Source organism: Carassius auratus, unplaced genomic scaffold, assembly GCF_003368295.1.
Source record: "Carassius auratus strain Wakin unplaced genomic scaffold, ASM336829v1 scaf_tig00011241, whole genome shotgun sequence".
Taxonomy (NCBI): domain Eukaryota; kingdom Metazoa; phylum Chordata; class Actinopteri; order Cypriniformes; family Cyprinidae; genus Carassius; species Carassius auratus.
Window position 1 is genome coordinate 10212 of NW_020524183.1, and position 20914 is coordinate 31125.

Consider the following 20914-nt stretch of genomic DNA (forward strand, 5'->3'; position numbering starts at 1 on the left):
ATGACAGTTACGTTTTATACAATCTCAAAATAAATATCCATTTTCATACTTTACATTATTATTCTGTACCGCATTCACTTGTAGCATTTAAAACAACTTTGGCCATAATTTTTAATTAGAATAATATATTATACTTATCATTTTATTTGTATCCACTAGCATTTTAATATTGGTGCATCAAGTCAAGGATTCTTGGTTTGGATGGCTGTGCAAGCATCTTTCTCTATTGGCCATTTCAAAGTATAGATCATAACTTATGATCATAACTAATTCTCTCTGTCTTTATTTACAGTGAAGCCATTCACAACCACCGTGAAGGAGATGCGGCTTCACAGAGATGACTTCGAGATGCTGAAAGTGATTGGCAGGGGCGCCTTCGGAGAGGTAAGGAACCCGGCGAACCCTCGCTGCCTTGTTGGCGTGTTTAAAAGTGATTAAAGGAAATCACCTCTAAATCACTGCAGCCTTTGCCATATTGTGTGGTTTGTTTTCTGTATTTTTCGAAGCTTTCGTTTTCATGACTCACTTTGTGTGTCCAATGAAAACCCCAAACTATCAGTGAAGTATTCACGTCTCTCTTAAGCATCTCATCAGCAGCCGAAAACCAAACCCCTTTCTCTCATCCGAGGTTCCCTGCTCTCCCCCTGCCAATTCCCCGGGGATCTCGGCCTGGCGTTGGACTGCTATTCTTGGGCCGGCACAAATCTAGGCATTTTAGACGGCTCGTTTGTTTTACAGGGGAATTTGCTACTTGTTCCTGCAGTACAACACTTGGACTATTCACTACACACACACAGTGCACTTTTCTTTTTCTTTACCAATCTGTATTCTATTACTGCTACTTTTTCCATTTTTGCTTTTTCTGCTCCGGATGTGTTCACGGGATGTGTGTGCGTGTTCACTACTCACTGCTGTGTGTGTGCACTTTGATAGAATTTGTGCTCTGCATTTAACCTGAGTATGGGACACAATACCTTGCCACACGTTACGTAATTTTTTTTAATTTTTTTTAAACCATTAACAATGCTTCAAGGGGTTGTAGTTCTTTCCGTCATTAAAGCCATTGAGTAGAGTCTTTTCAAATACTTTGTAGTGTTGCGATTTATCACATAGCTGGTTGGTTTGATTCATGGCTTATGACTGCTTAATGACTTCTAAAAATCCCTATTGGATATTAAAGAGAAAAATACTTCCAGAACCAAGGCTGCTAAAGAAGTAGGTGGTTGTCCTTTTGCACTCTACAGTCTCCATCTGACTGTCCAGTTATATTTAACACCATGTGTGATCAAATGAAATGAGAACATCAGATGAACATCAGTCACACAACACCTAGGCTAGTTGTAGTCTGATTAATGTGTGTTACTTACCAAACGAAGCGAAGCTTACAATCGCATATTCAAGTCTGACTTCATAAAACTTTTTTTTTTAAATAAAAATTAATTATTGCTTTAGCCTGAAACAAAATTCACAGAAATTCACAGTGACTATGAAATATGATGTGGTGATGCACACTATCAGATATTCTGAAATAGGAGAGAAACATTTTGCTGTGTCATTACACCTCCCTCTTAAATGAGTGTCATTTCCTTGGGAAAATGCATCCAATTTAATACTTCTGCTATTTCTTCAGCTGAACAGAAGTTAACTCTGTTCTTACAAAATAATATAGGATGATTCAGAATAGGGCTGCACGATGTGTCATTTAATCATCGATATCGCAATGTACGAATCCACGATAGTCACATCGCAGGATGTGCGATGAAGGCTGTCGTAGTTGATCCGTTATTCATTAATTGTACGGGCCAGCTGCTCCCCGGCCCTTGACGAATGTGATTCGCGGAGAGAGCCCGCGAGCGAGAGCGTGCGCGCTCGAGAGAGAGATAGAGAGAGATAGAGAGAGAGAGAGAGAGAGCGAGAGAGAGCGAGCGCTTCAAACAACACGAGCGCTGTCTTGCTCTCTCCATCACGCATATTAATAAATGACACGATGGTGTCGATAATTTAAATCATTTAAAATGAGAATGTAAATTTGCTCACCCCATTTTTGTTTGTAAGAAAAAATTAGATTAGATTTCATATCGCAATATATATCGCAGAAAAATAAAATATCGCAATGTAATTTTTTCCCAATGTCATGCAGCCCTAATTCAGAAGCTCTTTAAGACTTTATTTTGCTTGGTCTGTGGTTAAGTCCCAGTGTATACTTACAAGTTTATTAATTAGTTTCGATTTGCTTCCACTTAATGCTTACTGTCTCTTAGTTGATGACAAAAACAGGTAAGAGGATGTACATGTGAGCAGATGAAGTGTTAATTTAAGTGATCTTTACAACCAAGTACCGTAGATTCCAGTCAGGAATGTCAGTTGTGGCACAGGAAGCAGGGCAGGATGGTGCAGCTTCCAGGAAAGGCTAAGGAAACCAGAACCGTCTCTAAGGAGTGACTTTAGTAAAAATAGTGATTTACGCGTGTAATTTGTGCTGTTGTCCCCTCCTCAGCCACCGGGACCTCAATAACCCTTCCTTCTCAGTCACTGGGCTTTGTGTGTGTGTGTGTGAGCATCATGTGGTTTTAATGATGATTCAGATCTTTGGAGTATTTTTCAGTCTTTGTGTTGTCATCAAGCCAGGCTATTGTTAGTGTGTGCTGCAGCTTGTGTCGGTTTCAGAGCACTCGGACTCATGTGTGAACATAGTGCTGCTGTTTTGTTCCCTCTCCCAGCCGTTTCCTGTGGCTCTAACATTACAGGATGTACTTCCAGATAAATCTCTTGCATTTCCTGTTTATGATTGATGGCGTGGTCCCAGCTGAAGTCCTGGAATTTGGGACTACTTAAAGGTATAGTTCATTTAAAAAATGCAAATTAGCACTTTTTTTTCAGTCTAATGTCACAAAGCAGATGTTTAACAGAATGTTCAAGCTGCTCTTTTTCATATGATAAAAATAAGAACCGTCAAGTTACTAGAATAACAAAAAGCAATTTTCTGACCATGGACTGTAGTCAGAAAATGAACAGAACAGAAAATAAGCTCTCAGTCTTCAGTAAGGATGTAAAATCACCATAAAAGTACATTCAAAGTGATCCTTACTACTCTTGCACTGTATTACCAGTTTTCTAGTTTGTTGATGAAGAGCTGTTTTTGGGCGATCTATCCCTTTAAGTCTCCATGAAATGAAAAGATATTTCACTACTTCCGTTACATCATGACTTTAAAGGGTTCCTATTATGCTTAAAAAAATAATTTACAAATCTCAAAGTCCATTCCAATGGGAGATATTTCGTTTAAAAAAATCCCTTTTAAAGAACTACAACAAACAGCTCATTTGGACTACAGCAGTGGTTCCCAGCCACGTTCCTGGAGGCCCCCCAACACAGCAGATTTTCCATGTCTCCTTAATCAAACACTACTGATTCAGATCATCAGCTCATTAGTAGAGACCTGAACTGAGTGTGTCAGACAGATGCAAAATGTGCAGTGTTGGGGGGCCTCCAGGAACGAAGTCGGGAACCACTGCACTACAGCATTGTTTTCCCGGGCTTTGTGATTTCACAAACGGCCCATTAGAATATAATGAAAACAGTTCCTGGGGGCTGGGGAGGGACAAGGTCATGGTTAGAACGCTTGGTTCAGACAGGGCAACTACAAAGAAGAAGAGCAGCTCCTGTAGCTTCAAGTTTTCTTGTCTAGCAATATCTGTGCATTCAAAGGTTCGGCACAATCCTCTTGTTTAATATTCTCTGGGTCTGAATCTTGCTTAAATTGATATGGCCATACATATTGACGCCATCCTAGGGGTGTTCTAATAGATGATAGTATCGTGTGTCGACGATAGTCAGAGATATCGACGTAAGCAGATGTTTCTGTCGAAAATCAAGACGATATTAGGGTCATTTTCCTATTAATGTATTAGATAATAATAATAATAATAATAACTATTATTACTATTTTTATTAGGTGTCTTATAATTCGGCTATCAAACTGCCCCAGCTATTTCACTTCAGGACCGCATTTCACACACGCACACAAACGCACACACACACACACACACACACACACCGAGTGCACAGGAGGATTAGACCTAGTTGCAGTTGTCCGCTTTGAGTCGGATAACTAAATCCATGAAATGAAAGAGATCGAAAACGAGGAGTTAGTGTTCCACACATTTATTGGCTGGTACACAACGCGCTCTTCTCATACATGAGAGATTAACTCTTTCTTGGCGTTACAAATAAAGTAAAGACAAACTACGTGAGAGCCACTATGGATAAATTCGCTCTGCTGCCTTATTATATTCATGAACACAGGACTATAATGTGATGCATGCAAAATGCATAGTTTTGGCCGTTACAATGTCTCCATCCACAAACAGACGTACATCGACTGCAGATGTAAGGTATTTGATTGCACTTTAACAAGTAATCTGAACGGCCTATATATGTGCAATATTTTAACCAAGCCCTCACTAACTGAGTTTAATGCCACAGTGATATTAGAATGTATCTCTTTCTTGTTTCTGTGGTGGTGCGTCGGTCTCGTCATGGGGCGCTTGGTCCGGAGCACTGTATAACTGATGCATCAGTTCAATTCAGCATTACTCCAAATATATCAACTTAGCCTTTTTGAATACTTGAAATCTACTATTTATTTAATCCATTGACTGATTTTGCACAACATTTAGACTGACTGTAATATCGTGTATCGTTGATCTCACGGGCTGACGATATGACGATTTGAAAAATCACCATATCGCCCAACACTCACCATCCTAAACGGAACTTGCCATTTTGGCAAGGGATGGAGCAGTGCTGAAACACTGTCTAAGCTGTTTGCCAATCAGCTAACCAATCATTTACATTACATTTACATTCATGCATTTAGCAGATGCTTTTATCCAAAGTGACTTAAAGTGCATTCAGGCTATACATTTTTTCATTTTTTATCAGTATGTATGTGTGTTCCCTGGGAATTGAACCCACGACCTTTTGCGCTGCTGACGCAATACTCTACCACTGAGCCACATTGGTAGAGCATTTTTCAGACGGCGGACCTTCATCAAACCCGGAAGTAATCAAGCAGTTTTTACCTGGGCTGGGGAGAAAGGTATTTTAATTAATTTAAATTGAGAGCATGGTCTAGTATACCCCCAAAACAAAATCTAGTCTTTGTAAAAGAGCATAATAGGTCCCCTTTAAGTGGTTATACTATACCGATTATCTGTTCCTCTGCCATGGCTTTGAATTCTCATTTGTATGGAGTAATCTATATTAAAATTTTGGCCGATTTTATTAGCCAGTGCAATTTAAGTTTACCAATGAATGCCCATTTTTTCTAAATAGATGAAACCATGGAAAACTAAAACCTTTAGTAATTTTAGTGCTGCAAGTGAATTGTTAAAATAGGAATCTAAATGTATCTATGTGTAAAATATTAATGATGACGGCAAATGATCAGCAGTACAAAATGGAATTTGCCAAAGTGATGATGATAATTGATAAATTATAATGTATGATTTCAAGAGACTTGAAATAAATTATATAAAGTCAATATAATTATTTTATGCCACTTTTTGTCATTTTTGGAGCTTGGCAGTACGTTTTGGAAAAGGAAAGTCTTCTGGGTTTGTAACGACATGATTGAGTGTATTTGATGACCGCATTTTTATTTTGACAGAACTGTCCCTTGAAAGACTAGCTTTTTGTGGTCGATTCTAGTGGTTGAAATACTTAAATTACACTCCTTTTTGCCTCACCTGAGACTTTGAATAATTATGTTGAATAGAACAAAAATGATAAACATGGAATAGGGAGGGGAATCAAGGAGAACTAGACTGATGCAAACATTTTTTACATAACGTCACAGTGAGTCACTACAGGCCAGACAAAACCGCCAGTAAATACTGCTACAGAGTGAGAGCTCTACGTGTTGATGTTGAGCGCTGATGATCTGTTCTGTTGAGTTAGTCCAGTGAATCACTGATGTAGAGAATGACTAGGTCAAAGTACACCAAACCCTGTCCTCCTAATTGATTTAGAGAAGACAGCGGCTTCTGTTCTCTGAATGTATACTGACATAATTAAAGGTCCCATGACATGGATCATTTCCTTATCTTTAAATGCTTTTTAATGTTCTCTTAGGTGTACTTATATTGTTAGTATGATTTTTACATTTAAAATGTAGAAATAAAAAGCATTTAAAAAAAAAGCATTAGATCCTGATATTAGCCCTCTGGCTTGAATGCTCTGTTTGAAGGGGCATGTCTGCTGTGAGACTCTGAGTAAACCACAACTGTTGTGATTGGCTGACATCGTTGCATTCGAAATGCGTTCATGTGAAACCCCTCTCAAATATAATGTTATATATATATATATATATATAAAATATATATAACTATATATAATATATAACTTTTTTTTTTTTACTATTACAGCTGTCGAGATTAACGAATCGTGGAAGTGTGGATTATATAAAAATTGTTTCGATCTTTTCCCATCACATGAAAGGCTGCAGTGATGAGCATTGAGTAGACAGAGTCTGTTTATTGTGTGGATGCAGTGATCTCTTCATTATTGCAACACGTTATCTCACAAAATGCTTTCACCACAGCTAACAGCAAACACATGAATACAGTAAGAGCTCCGTTGTGCAGCATAACAGCGTCATTCATTGTAACGGCAGTTTGGGCAAGTGTGCAGATATACTCGCGATGTGTAACAGCTCCGGAAAAAAGCGAGCGTTCTTTGATGGCTCTCTGTAGTTAAATCACAATTTAAATAACAGATTTGTTTCATGCTACTAAGAGAAACAACGCGAAGTTGAACGTTTAGTCACTTGCTTGATTCACTGATGCATCAGTATTAAATGATTTAGAAAGAAAGTCTGTGTGAACTTGAATGATTAGCTACACATCACTGAAATCACAGAAATCACAGAAAAGCACAGAAATCACTGATCGCAGATCAGGCATTAATGAACACTGTTACTCACTGTTTGTGCCAGTGCAGTCGAATCCATATCATAAAAGTCTGTTTGGAACGCCTGTGCTGAATTATATGTAAATATTTGGGTGGGCAAAGCAGAGAAAGGAAAAGAAAATTCTCGTTGCAACGTCACAACGAGGAAATTCAAGATCAGCCCGTTTGAGCTTCCATTTTCTCAAAGGCAGAGAAATCTCAATTTACACCGATTCAAATTTCTAGAAACTTGGGGTCCATATACAGGCTAGGGAAACTCCTATTAACCTTAAAAAACCTTAAAAAGTGAAATTTTCATGTCATAGGACCTTTAAGATTGTTTGTCAACTTCAGGCTGAGGATGGATTCACGTACCCACACGCTGGTCCTGATACAGTTTATTAATTTTTTTTTTTGGTAGAAGTGCGGTATTTTATTGTAGGGCTTCTGATGTCTCCAAAGCATTTTGAATAGGGTTATTATTTGCTGTTGGCTTGCCCAAAATCAAACGTGCTATATAACAAAAAGAGCGCTGTAATTGATCTGATTTTGCAACAAGACTTATTTGATTTAAAGACTGTTTAGATCAGTGTTTTCCAGTTTTCACAAGGCTAAAGAGGGATCGATTACTCACCCTAATATTCCAAATGTGTATAAGTTTCTTTCTTCTGTTGAGCACACAAGGTGATAATTCGAAGAATGTTGGGAACAAAAACAGATGCTGGTAGCCATTGACATCATAGCCATTTTTTTTTTTCACACTATGGAAGTTTGATTTGAGATGGTCCGATGTCGCAGGACCAGTGTGAGAGAGTGTAGGTATAATTCATAGGACTGTCATTTGCTTTATCATTTTTTTGTCACTTGCTTTATCATGTTATCATTTACATTCTTGTTTCAGCAGTATTGCATTAATTGGTCACACATTTTTAGCATTTAATTTATCTTTAATTTTTGTTCATTCATTTATTTAGAATGTTATCGTTTAATGAATTTTATTCATGGTAAATTACTCAGAGTAAAGTTATCCAGAGTAACTTAAGACTGTCTTGGAATTATCAGGTAAAATAGGCAAAACAAATAAATTAGAAAGCAATTTAGTGTTGATCTGCACCATATGCCATAGTTTTTGAGCAAAGGTTTTATTTTTTTTATTATTATTTTATGATATATAAAAAAATGCTGATTTAAATATTTTGTTCATTTGTATTTTTTCTCTATTTTTATTTTGGCAAAATTTTTAGGGCGAAAGTCAATGAGCTCTTATCACACTTTTTGCGCAATTACGACCCAAAGCCAGTTTTAAATTTTACATTGTCTATTCAGAGCAATGCAACCCCTTCCTTGTCCTCAGGCTTGCACTGTTGCTTAGCACCTGCCACACTGTATCACTCTGTGAACTCTGACCTTTGATCCCCTTGGACTTTATGGCTTATGTACATGTTCTCTCTTTTGGACACGAGTGTGTTGGTGACAATCTCATTGCAGTGTCCACTTTGGTCACCTGCTCCCTCTCCTTCTCCATGGACCTCCCCAGCATTTTCAATCAGGTCAAGCTGACTGCCTTTGTGAAAACGTGTGTCTAAAAAAGGAGAAAGGGAAAGAGGACATGAGACTCGGAGGGAGGAGGAATTGAGGGGGTTTTGAGCACTCCGGGTTGGTTTGTTTTTGTAATGAGGTCAGTTATCTGCTGCGGTTAGGAGCCTTATAGATAAGAAGAATGTGTGTGATTAAGCTTCTCTTTGAGTTTGTCAGCAACGTGGACCTTTCAAATACTCTGATTCATGCACAAAAACACTCCAGAGGACATCAAAGGGAGTCGAAAAGCGAAAACAGCAGCAGGGCTCGTAATTTGCCCTTAGAGTATGCAAAGTTAGCTCTGTGTTCTTTGCTGACGCAGCACGTTGAGCTGTGGGCAGGTACTTGGGTGTGGGTCCACGTGAGGGGAACACTGTTCCTCCACCGAGGGTAAACACACATCATGTGACGTGTCCCGAGCAGCTAAGCAAAGTACATGGAAATTCATGACTCCACTTAACATTTGCCAACTGGACGGTCACAAGAAGCCAGTGGACCGAAGATAGCAGAATAACACTGGTCACGCACAGAATTTTATGTTTAAAAGTCATCGGGTAAACAATGAAATCTCACTGAGATGTTTATATTGTAGATTAACAAACAGCTCCTGCTCTGTTTAAAGGCTTATTTTCCACAGAAATTAACTTATTCGTATGCTATTCCAAACACGTATGACATTGCTTCAATTCATCAATTGAATGGGTGACCTATCCTCATTAATCAAGCAAACATTTGCCCCCGCCTGAGAGAATTGGCAGGAGCCGCCACTGAGGCTAAGTATAAGTTTAGCACAGATATATTTTCACTCGCAAACACTCTGACTGAGGGCTTCAGAGTTTCACTCTCCGTCAAGTGATCTGTGATATTTCTCTGTTCAGAGAGAGAGAGAATTCACGTACTACATTTAAACAATATTCCTGTCAAAATAACGGCGTTCCTATGGAAGTCTTCAGCTTTTAAGAACAGCTGGGTTTTCCGGTAGTGGGTGGAGTTAATGTGCAAACCGCAATCTCATTGGCTGGCGCTCACCTATTACCGTCCCTTTTTTGATTTCAGCAATTCAGTTCGAGCGAACGCACAAAACCTGATTAATATTCATGAATCCAGCAGCTCATTAATCCTTAGTGTGTTTTATAGTTCTTATTATTAGAATTTGTATTATTATTATCCTATCAGTATTTTTGTTAGTTTTTTTCCCAATTGTTTTTTTTTTTGTCAGAAACATTGAATGACAGAAAAAAACAACCACCACTCAAGTTAAAATGTTCAGTTAAAATGACTAATATGCATTCAAACATGGTTATCAGGTTTAATTCTGATTAAGTTTTATTAAATAATACTGGATTATTATAAAGCTTGACTGACTGATGTTAAAAGTGTATTTACAAAACTGCGCCATTTTACAAATTTTATATATCAAAAAGTCTGGCGAGTAAACTAAAATATTCACTAGCCAGTGGCGATTCAATTGCCAAGGTGTCCGTAGACGGTTGTATGAGCAAAAAAAATGTAATTTCTTTTTTTTATATATATATTCTCTTGTCTTCCAAGTACAAAATAAAGTAATATGGGTTTGTGGGGGAAAAAAGTACATTAAATTTTTGAGTGAACACACATTGCTAATTATTGTTAGTTGTTAATAGTTGTTTTGTTATGTCAGTCACTAATATCACAGTCCCTCACTGTATTCATGCGTCTCCTCCCTGTCGGGTGTGTCTTTCTTCAGACAGGGTGTTTGCTGTCCCCACCCCACATGAATAACACCTTTCCTAATATTGAGTCACTCCCGCTGCAGGGAAGACCTTAGTCACCCGTGACATTTTTTTGATGCGCTACAGTCCTGTGGCTTAAATGAACCGGTTTTTCAGTGCCATCTCTCTCTTTAGGCAAAAAGTCAGCAGTCTTAAGTCTCAGCTTTTCCTTTATCTGATTTTCAGAGGCATCAGAGATCAAAAGCATCTCATTCAGAGAACTCTTTTCCCCTGTGGGGTTTTCAATTTAAGTGGGCCACAAGTGGTGCGATGAATAAATGAGGAACATAAAACTGGTCAAATTCCCCACACATGCTGACTTTTAAGGTTGTTTGTATGCATTGGCTAACTCCTCATCTCATCTCGTCTAGGTTGCAGTGGTGAAGATGAAACACACCGAGCGTGTTTACGCCATGAAGATCCTCAACAAGTGGGAGATGCTGAAGAGGGCAGAGGTAAACAGATTTCTGTTCATGGCTCAGTATGTTTCATATTTCAGGGCTTCAGGCTGCAACTAAAATGGTGTTGGAAATAAATCTTAGCATTTTCAAAAGTAGCTGCCAGCAAAAATATGATTATGTGCATTTATGTATGGTTTCATCAGATGAATGCAAATATGACTAGTGTGTCATCTATGAATCACGAACAACTGACTCTTATGAACAGGTTCTTTTTAGGAGTGAAAAGTCATTTTCCTTTCTACTCTAGTTCTTTCTTGCCCCAGTTTCAGCCCGATCCGTGCTGACAGTGCCCACGGGCCTCCCATAGGCATGTCAGGAGAACTTGTCACTTTGGCTTGTCAGTAATCCTCTTTGAGCTTCACTGGGCTCTTTTTATTCCTCCTCACTTGTCTGGAGTCCCAGTTCAAACAGATATAAGATCTAAGACTAACATTTGAAATGGGAAAGCCATGTACATCATCATTGCAGGTGGATGCAGTTTAATATGTTGTATGAGTTACCCATTCATTCTGGATCTCTAAAAACTATGGCTCCAAAAAATAATAATAATAATAGTCTCGTGAGACTCAAAGCTCTTCAGTATTAAACCAAAATAGCGAAATCTGCTTTCAAATTCAGGTACTGGGTTGCTGTGTCAATGGTTCTCAAAGCAGAGTGTATATAACAAAATATTGTTTTTGAATGGTTTGATGTCATAAGTCATCTTGCATCTTATGTAGACGGCTTGTTTCCGAGAAGAGAGGAACGTCCTGGTGAATGGAGACTGCCAGTGGATCACCACTCTGCATTACGCTTTCCAGGATGACAACTACCTGGTATGTGTCTTCATCCCTAAACACACTTACAGTGGGGAAAATATTTATTTGATCCTCTGCTGATTTTGTAATTTTGCCCACTTATAATGAAATGAAGGGTCTGTAATGTTTATGGTAGGTTTATTTTAATGAATAGAGACAGAATACCAACCAAAAATCCAGAAAAAACACATTATATAAAGTTAGAGTCAAAATATCAATATATTGAATCTCCTACCAACCAGCAAGAATCCTGGCTCCCACAGATGGTCATGTGCCAATGTGTAACACAGATTAGTCCTGCCACTTTAAGAAGTTACTCCTAATGTCAGCTTGTTAGGTGTATGTGACGCCTGTCCACACAATCACTATCTTCCATTCCCACCTCTCACACCTGGCAAGACCAGAGAGCTGTCAAAGGGATTTAGAGACAAGATTGTAGATCTGCTGAAAGACCATCAGCAAGAATCTTGGTGAGGAGCAGACAACTGTTTGTACGATTATACGGAAATGGAAGAAATACAAACTAACCATCCATCGGCCTTGGTATGGAGCTCTGTAAAGGAAGCTGAAACTTTGAGTTGCCAAACAACAGCCAAAAAACCTTAAAGATATAGAGAGGATCTGTAAAGAGTAGCGGAGATGTGTGTAAACCTGGTGACCAACTACACAAAAACATCGTACCTCTGTGTTTGCCAACAAGGACTTCTGCACCAAGTACTAAATCAAATTTTGCTCGGGGATCAAATACTTATTTCACTCCCTCAAATTTCTAACCTTTATGTAATGTGTTTTTTTCTGGATTATTTTGCTTGGTGTTCTGTCTCTATACATTAAAATAAACCTACCATCAAAATTATAGACGCGTAAATTTTATTTATTTTTTTTGTAAAGTGGGCATATTTTTCCCACTGTATGCTCATCAGACGTAACCGAAAGTTAGGTGTCATTCAGTGAGTTCTAAAACAAGTCAGGTAAGCTAGCTATAGATAAAACCTCTAAGCTATATATAGTTAATGGAATTAACATGTAATTAATTTTATGATGTTTAAATAATTATCAGTGAAATGATGCATTGAAAAATTGGCCACGATGAAAATGTCATGTTTATCAAAGTGACTGATGATGATTACTTGTGGCGCACAACCCTCAAACACACTAATACAGAGTCCTGGGGGATAGTGCATTCTGTGTGATAAATATTTGTTAATCATACTACTCTTTGATGTCGTTCGGTGGATATTATGAAGTGCTGAGTCCGTGTTTGTGTAACTGAATGGTGTTGTGTGATAAGAGATGATATTGTCTCCTCCTGCAGTACTTGGTGATGGATTACTATGTGGGAGGCGACCTGCTGACCTTACTTAGTAAATTTGAGGACCGCCTCCCGGAGGACATGGCCAAGTTCTATGTGGCAGAGATGGTGCTTGCTATCCACTCCATCCATCAGCAACGCTACGTACACAGGTGACAAGATCGTGTGTTTGTGTGTGTGAAGGGAGAATTAAACGCAGACTTGATTCTTATTTAGCTTTAACCAACAGGACTTCCTTAGCCAAAACGTTTACCACAAAGATCATGCTGCTTGGATGACACTAAACCAGCTCAGACATTTACTTTTATGCATTTGGTAGACGCTTTTACTCAAAGTCAATTGCACTGCATTGAAGGCATACTTTTGTTTTTTTAATCGGCTCATGCATTTCGAACCCATGACCTAGGAGTTATGATACTTGGACGTAATCCTGGGAATTCATGCTGGTATTATCAGCAAAGTTTGAGTTTTTTCTAGGAGTTATATAAATGTTTTTGATTTACCATTCCCTAAGTCTGTAAAAAGCAAACTGTGGCAGGTCACTTTAAATATCAGGTAACCCCTTTCTGTTCAAGTGGGCTGTTTTTAGCTTGAATAAGCAGTGATGTGCGCTGATAGTCTGGTTTTTTTAACACAAGACTGGATCCAGACAAAACGATATGCCCAAACAAAATTTGCCCAATGTTGGACTCTGCCCCAGTGTTTGAACATGTACTCAGAAGCAGTGGTCATTACCCTGGTTTGAGTGATGTGTGCTCTGGACATCAACAGCACCTCACCCACATGTCCACTCCCACATGAAACATTTAATGAAATGGCCTCAGATGGCTGTGGTGTTCTGGGCTGCAGATCTGTTCAGGTTCAGGGGCCTATTCCTGGCTGCTTGTCCTGGACTGCCATCCGGTCCAGCTGAGCCCCCTCTTCCTTCCTTCTGTGGAAGCTTGAGAAGGCTTCACCTCTGATACAATAGCGACGTTAAATAGGTCATTTACCAAAACATTTACTCACCCTCACATTATATACAACACATATGGAAAGTTTTGGCCAAATGTAAGCACTGGATGAATCAAAATAAAACCGGAATAGTGATATTGCTTAGTGTGTTTATGGAACTGCAAAAGCTATGATTTAATTAAATGAATGCTTGCAGTGCTTTAGAGTGATGCGCAGGACTTTTACACAGAAGCAGCTCATGATCCTGTGTTTTAGTGTTTCCAAGCACCACGTTTCACAGTAAATGCTGCCCCAAACAAACTGCTTTTTTGGGGGTACAAATACCTTTGGAAACGCAACATGCGGCAGTAAAAGCTCAGCATCTTCTGTTTGAAAATTAAGGAAATTAAGACATAAATATAAGTATTATTATCCAATTTTACTGTATTTTATTGTAAGATTTTTTTTGTATTCTTTATTTTCTTTTCTTTTTTACAGTTAAATTACAACAGTAATATTTTGTGTAAAATATCCTTATTTTGTGTAATATTCTTTTAATAATAATAATAATAATATTTAGTCATATAATTATATTTTATAGTAATATTGATATCAATTAAAAACAAATCGCAAATCGATTTATTTTTTCTCCCAAATTGTGTGACCCTATCAAGAAAATTCACGCTAGTGAATAAAAACGGCTACTGTTATAAAACAAGTCTCATTCTCTCACAAAGCTTTCATATTGCTTCAGAAGATTTAGATTAAAGTGCATTAATTAAACTAAAAATTTGATTGTTTGAAATACTTCTGTGATGTTTTTTGTAATCCCTTCAGCTATTTTTCATTTTAGGGCAGTGTTAACTTTCTTCAAACATCTGTTTTTGTGTTTCATTGACAAAAGCAAGTCAAATAGGTTTGTATTGAGTTAATTATTGAATTCACCTCATTTTATTTTGAGTTGAACTATGCTATTAACTCTATTCCCCCAACCAATTATAACAGCCTTTTAAACGCATCCCATCATTCTCACTTACAGTAACCAGCCTGTCAGGCCAAAGCAGCTGACTAAAGTCATGCAAGCACTTGTAAACACACGTGTCCATGAGTACAACCCTTCGTGCTGTTACTGACACCCAGTGAGGTTGTGAATGGTCTGTGTGTGTGTGATGAGTTTTGACATCATGTTTACTCTGTACCCGCTGTGCTCGCCATGGTGCCAGGGCTGTGAATCAGAGGGCACTGTGTGTGTGGCCCAGTCGTCGAGAGACAGGGACTGAGTGTGTTTGAAGGGGGGAGGGTGAACAAAGGCAGGACATGGAGAAACAGCCACCCTGGAGAGCAGCCACAGAGAGGGTTGCCCACTGGAGTGATAATAACACCTCACAGTGCAGGGCAGCATCAGCTGTGTGATGAACGGAGTATCCTGTTTTTTCACCTTTATAGTAACATGGGTTTGTAACATGGAGCTTCTTCACTGGTCTATGCTGAATGGTAAATGAGAATAATAATATGCAACCTACAGTGTAAACATGCACAGAGAAAATGCATTAGCTAACATGAGCTAACGATATTTAAACTACCAGTCAAAAGTTGCATTTTTTTTTTCAATGAAATTAATTAATTTAATTGCAGTAATTAATGCAGTAATGTAAAAAAAAATGAAAGTGTAGCAGGCTTATGAAATTATAATATTTCAAAAATGTTCACTAATTTTGATCCAATAAATGTAGCCTGGGTGACTTAATTAAAAAGTAAATTATCTACTTGACCCCAAATTATTGAACGGCAGTGTACATATTTCTCAGAATTTCTTCTTTGTTAATGTTAGTTATTATAATCAACATTTTCATCGTATGTTCACAGCATATTAACAAATGTAAACAACATGTTTCATTTATTTTAAATGTATTGGTTGAAATTACAAACAAATATACAAAGTTAACGAATGAAACCGTATTGTAAAGTGATGCCCAATATTTTGGAGCAGATTCATCAGTCATTAAATATAATCTAGCCAGATATCAACCTGGACAGGATGCATGATATACCATCATCCTCCAAACCCAAAACTACAGATGTTTTAAATTATGTGAAAAATGACACAACCTAGACTTCATTAAATACATGTTAACATGCAATGAAGATAATCACGGTTCCCGCTGACCACATTGCATTTGTGCAACTAATGAGAGTATGAAACCACTGAAATTCAAGAGACATTTAGAAACCATAGATTTTCCTGGTCATTATAAGCAAGGTTAATAATTGTACATATTATAGGGCCAATGCAGTTAATTTTAATATGAATATTTACCCATCTTTCATTTTTGTTGACATTTTCATGTGCTAAACCATTTGGATTTTGGTCACTGATCACTTTATGTCCATTATAAAATATTAAACTTCTGTAGCAGAACTGGTTAAGAACCACTGCTTTGTAAAGCTCCTCTTGAGTTATTTCATGCTTAAATGTTGTACTTACTGTTCTAACAGGGACATAAAACCAGACAACGTGCTACTGGACATGAACGGTCACATCCGTCTGGCTGACTTCGGCTCCTGCCTGAAGATGATGCAAGATGGCACGGTGAGGATGTGATGAAGAGCTCAACTTCGATCTAAAAGCAGAGTCCATTTGTCATCCTTACAGGGTGGTTTCCATCTGTTGGCTGAAAGCACTGCCTCTCTCTCTGCTCCTGACATTAATAGAGCTGCTTTTGGCACTGCTGGCCTAGAAGGGGTGGGCTAATTAGAAAGCCCATCACTGCCCACCCCTCTGTCTCACTGAGACACCATAGCACACTGATAACCAGACCGAGGCCAAAAGAGCTTTTATCTACTGCTCTGTGTGTGTGTGTGTGTGTGTGTGTGTGTGTGTGTGTGTGTGTCTCTTTGCCAGCAGCATGTAGAAGGGAAAAGCGAGGCTTTAGTTTTTCAGCTGCAAATGTGCTGTGGCCAGTTGCATAAACTGCTTAGACTAGTCTTAAAAGGGAGGTCTAATTTGAATCTAAAACTTTGGAAGACTAATTTGAAGACCTATTCATCCGAGTTTGTGACATCACTTCCTGTCATCCCCTGTGCAGGTCCAGTCATCAGTGGCTGTGGGCACCCCGGACTACATCTCCCCTGAGATCCTGCAGGCCATGGAGGACGGCATGGGGAAGTACGGGCCGGAGTGTGACTGGTGGTCTCTTGGCGTCTGCATGTATGAGATGCTCTACGGTGAGACGCCCTTCTACGCTGAATCCTTGGTGGAGACCTATGGGAAGATCATGAACCATGAGGTGAGTTGCTTCATCATTGTGTTTTTCGTAGGGATGCACCGAGACCATTTTTTCAGAACTGATCCAATACGAAAAATTCTGATTATTGGCCGATACCAATCTGATACCAGCGCAGATTTTGTATTTTTTTTGTATTTTTTTTTATCAATGTAGAATTTCCATACCTCTGTGTGTTGAGTCACAGTGCATATAGAAAAGTTCAAAGCACAGATATTGATGTGTAGTGTATTATATCTGTGTGATCGTTTATTGAGCCTTTTCTTGTAACAGTTTTAATTTTCAGTTACTGTGCGTGTGAAGTACAATTTATTCGTTGTGAACGGACACCCGGTAACATGATTTAGAAACGGCACTAAACTCCAGCAAAATGAAGTCATTTTATACAAAACGGTTGACGAACCCACAGTGAATCCATTAAAAATGTATATTTATAATCAGTAAAAATAAAGCCTAAGGTAATTATCATGGGAAATAACATCCCGGCTCTAACTCCTTTGGGACTCATAACATGGTTCATAAAATCACAACTGCCCTAATTTTATCTGATCAGCCCTGAGTAGTGGTTTATGGTGGAAAATCTGGAAATATTGATGTTTAAAGTAAACTGGTCTAATTTGCACTATTTAGGAGCGGTTCCAGTTCCCCTCTCACATCACGGATGTTTCCGAGGATGCAAAAGATCTGATCCAGCGGCTGATCTGCAGTAGAGAGCGTCGGTTGGGTCAGCACGGCATCGAGGAGTTCAAGGAGCAACCCCTTCTTCTCCGGCATCGACTGGGGGAACATTCGCAACACAGAGGCACCGTACATCCCTGACGTCAGCTCACCCTCAGACACCTCCAACTTTGATGTAGACGATGATGTGCTAAAAAACCCGGTTGGTTGAACTCTGAAATGCTTTTATCATTGAAGGAATTTTTTTTAGTCTTAAACCTTGATTATACTAGAGTGCCCTCTTGTTTGTATTTGACCTCTGACTTCTTCCGTTTTCCTCTACAGGACATCGCTCCCCCAGTATCTCACACGGGCTTCACCGGGCAGCACTTGCCCTTCGTGGGCTTCACCTACACCACGGAGAGCCGTTTCTCAGACCGTGTCAGCATGAGGGGGGTGGCGCTGGCGGATGGAGGTGCTGGGGAGGATCTCCAGGATGGGGGTCTGCCGGTGGAAAGCCTTTGAGAAGAGGATTCGCTGTCTGGAGCAGGAGAAACAGGAGCTCAACCGCAAAGCTGCAGGGTAATAATCATAAACTCCACCTGATATCTTTAGAAAGCATTTAAAGCGTTGGTTCAAGCTAAAATTTAAATTGTCATCAATTATGTCATTCAAACCCAGAAACTTTTGTTCACATTTGAAACACAAATGAAGATGTTTTTAATTTCTGTCCCACCATTGCAAGTCTATTCCACCAAAATGTTAAAAAGACACTGTAAATGTATTCCATACGAACTGAGCACATGTGAATAAAAGCCTAAATTATCTGTTCCTCATATAAAGTGAAGGTGTCTCTTCATAAACCTTGGATTTATTGGTTTGATTCATATAAATTACTTTTGCAATCTCTTTATGAACTTTTTGAGACAACACAATTTTGGTGATGTTGACTTCAATGTAGCAACGTAAACCTCTCAGGTTTCATTCAAATATCTCCATTTGTGTTTAAAAAATGAACAAAAGTCTTATAGATTTGAAAGGAAACAAGGGTGAGCAAATGACGGCAGAATTATCACTTTTAAACTATTGTTATATTATATATTTAGTGTTAGCTGTAGGGCTGCATGATGTGTCATTTAATCATCGATATCGCGATGTACGAATCCATGATAGTCACATCGCAGGATGTGCGATGTAGGCTGTCGTAGTTGATCCGTTATTCATTAACTGTGCGGGCCAGCTGCTCCCCGGCCCTTGACGAATGTGATTTGCGGATTAATTGCACAGCTTAACCATCATAGAGTGAAAATTTATCATTTGCATGTGTTTTTAAGTCCTGTCAGTTTGACAGAGCAGAGAGAAAGAGCGCGCGCCAGAGAGAGAGACAGAGCGGCGCGTGAGAGAGACAGAGCGCGCGAGAGAGAGAGAGAGCGCGCGAGAGAGAGCCCATTTTTGTTTTTAAGAAAAAATTAGATTTCAAATCGCATTATATATCGCAGAAAAATTAAATATCGCAATGTCTTTTTTTCCCAATATCATGCAGCCCTAGTTAGCAGTTCTGATTAATTTTGTAAATCCATCAGTGAAATGTATTCTGAGTATATACTGATTGTTTGTTCCACACATGATTTTCTAGAATCCACTCAGGCTGTTCAGTCCCTCCATGGCTCTGGGCGTGGGGCCGGCACACTTGGTCGTGATCGAGAGATTAAAAAACTCAATGAGGAAATCGATCGGCTAAAAAAGAAACTGGCAGGTAATGGGTCTCCCAATCATTGCCAATGGATATATGATATGATAAAGTCTGTTATGAGTCATGTCAAAGCACTACATACACGCACTATGTTATAGATTAACTTTGGTCACTCATAAGTCTTTGTGTTTGCAAGTTTGCAAGTCAACACCACTTCCTCGCATCAGAATTGCCTAATTTGCTTATTTGGCTGGGCATTTGTGTCAGATAATCAGTAACATTCAAGCTAACTTGAATGTGTGACTTCCCCTCCCCAGACTCTGATAGGCTGGAGCACCAGCTCGAGGAGGCAGTGACTCTTCGACAGGACTTTGAAAGTTCCTCCTCCAAACTAAAGGCACTGGACAAGCAAGTTAAAGCTCTAAAGCTGGAGAAAGAGGATATCCATAAGGTATGGGTGACTGGAGAGCTGAATTACCAGCCATTCCTGTATGCAAGAACCGCTTTCTTGTAATAAGAGAAATTATGCTCACAAATTCAGCCCCATAAACATTTGTTCAGATTCCTTCCTGGATGACAACCAAAAGGCGTGTCTGGTTGTCTTTACGATTTTAACGAGCTCTAACAGTTCCATTATAACGATTCTTTTTGTATGTTGCGAAACAAACATTTAGAAAATGTATACACCCTCTTAAAATCCAATTTATAGCTAATAGATATGTACCCCACGTTTTGTCTTTGTCAGTAATCTGCTACTCTCAGGTGTAGGTCACTATAAGAAAGAAAATATCTGCTGCACCTGCAGTTTGTCTTAAATGTAAAAAACTTTTGTTTGATTCACTAAAAAGAATGTGCTGTATGGTTTTAATTAATTAAAATCAATGCTTATAAAAAAACTGAAGCTGTTTAGAATAAGAACAGGATCTCAGTTCTCAACTCTGCTGTGCAAAGATACTGAGATGTAAAAATCCACTTGAACTCCTTAAGAATGAGTTTGCCGTATACTTTGCATGAAACAGATAACATAATTGGCAAAGACAGTTCTCCTGTCCTCGTGCTGAAGATTACATGTCCTCTTCAGGAAGTTCATAAACACTGGCCTGCTTCATTAAGATTAATGTCATCACCCCCTCACACAGGGCAGGTCATGATTCTCACCACGTTTCACATTTTTAGCTAATCGAGTCTGTTGAGCCGTTCCACTTGACTGTTGACCCAGAGCCCTGGGTTGACTTGTACCCGAAGTACGCCAAAGCTCTTTGTGGCAGCCTGTTTTCAGTCAAAAATACTTCCTGTAAGATTTGTCTGTGTTCGTTTCTCCTTACGAGCGTGTGTTCCCAATCCTCTTGATGATTTCTATTTCTCACTCAGCCTCTTTTCAGTCCTTTCTCTCCAGGCGCTGCCGCTCTTTTCTCGTTCTCTCCTTCCACTGCTCCTCCTCGCACACTCGGTGTGATCGTTTTCACATCTTCTGGTGTTCTGATCTCATCCCTCCAT

General features: G+C 39.0%; 1 protein-coding gene and 1 pseudogene across 1 annotated transcript; both read left to right on the forward strand.

The window, feature by feature from the left end:
* Window positions 1–296: 296 nt before the first annotated feature.
* Window positions 297–18249, forward strand: LOC113072997 (serine/threonine-protein kinase MRCK beta-like; annotated as a pseudogene).
* Window positions 18250–19286: 1037 nt separating this feature from the next.
* On the forward strand, window positions 19287–19946 carry LOC113072996 (serine/threonine-protein kinase MRCK beta-like). Its single transcript, XM_026245875.1, has 2 exons — window positions 19287–19480; window positions 19735–19946. Exons 1-2 carry the CDS (start codon window positions 19312–19314, stop codon window positions 19929–19931), a joined length of 366 nt encoding a protein of 121 aa, XP_026101660.1. The 5' UTR covers window positions 19287–19311; the 3' UTR covers window positions 19932–19946.
* The last annotated feature ends 968 nt before the right edge of the window (window positions 19947–20914 follow it).

What these genes read in the sequence shown, in the direction of transcription:
- LOC113072996 (XM_026245875.1), top strand. Translation starts at nt 19,312, where the DNA reads ATGTATTCTGAGTATATACTGATTGTTTGTTCCACACATGATTTTCTA. An exon ending in GCTAAAAAAGAAACTGGCAG is followed by an intron (nt 19,481 to 19,734) that starts GTAATGGGTCTC and finishes TCCCCTCCCCAG; the next exon opens with ACTCTGATAGGCTGGAGCAC.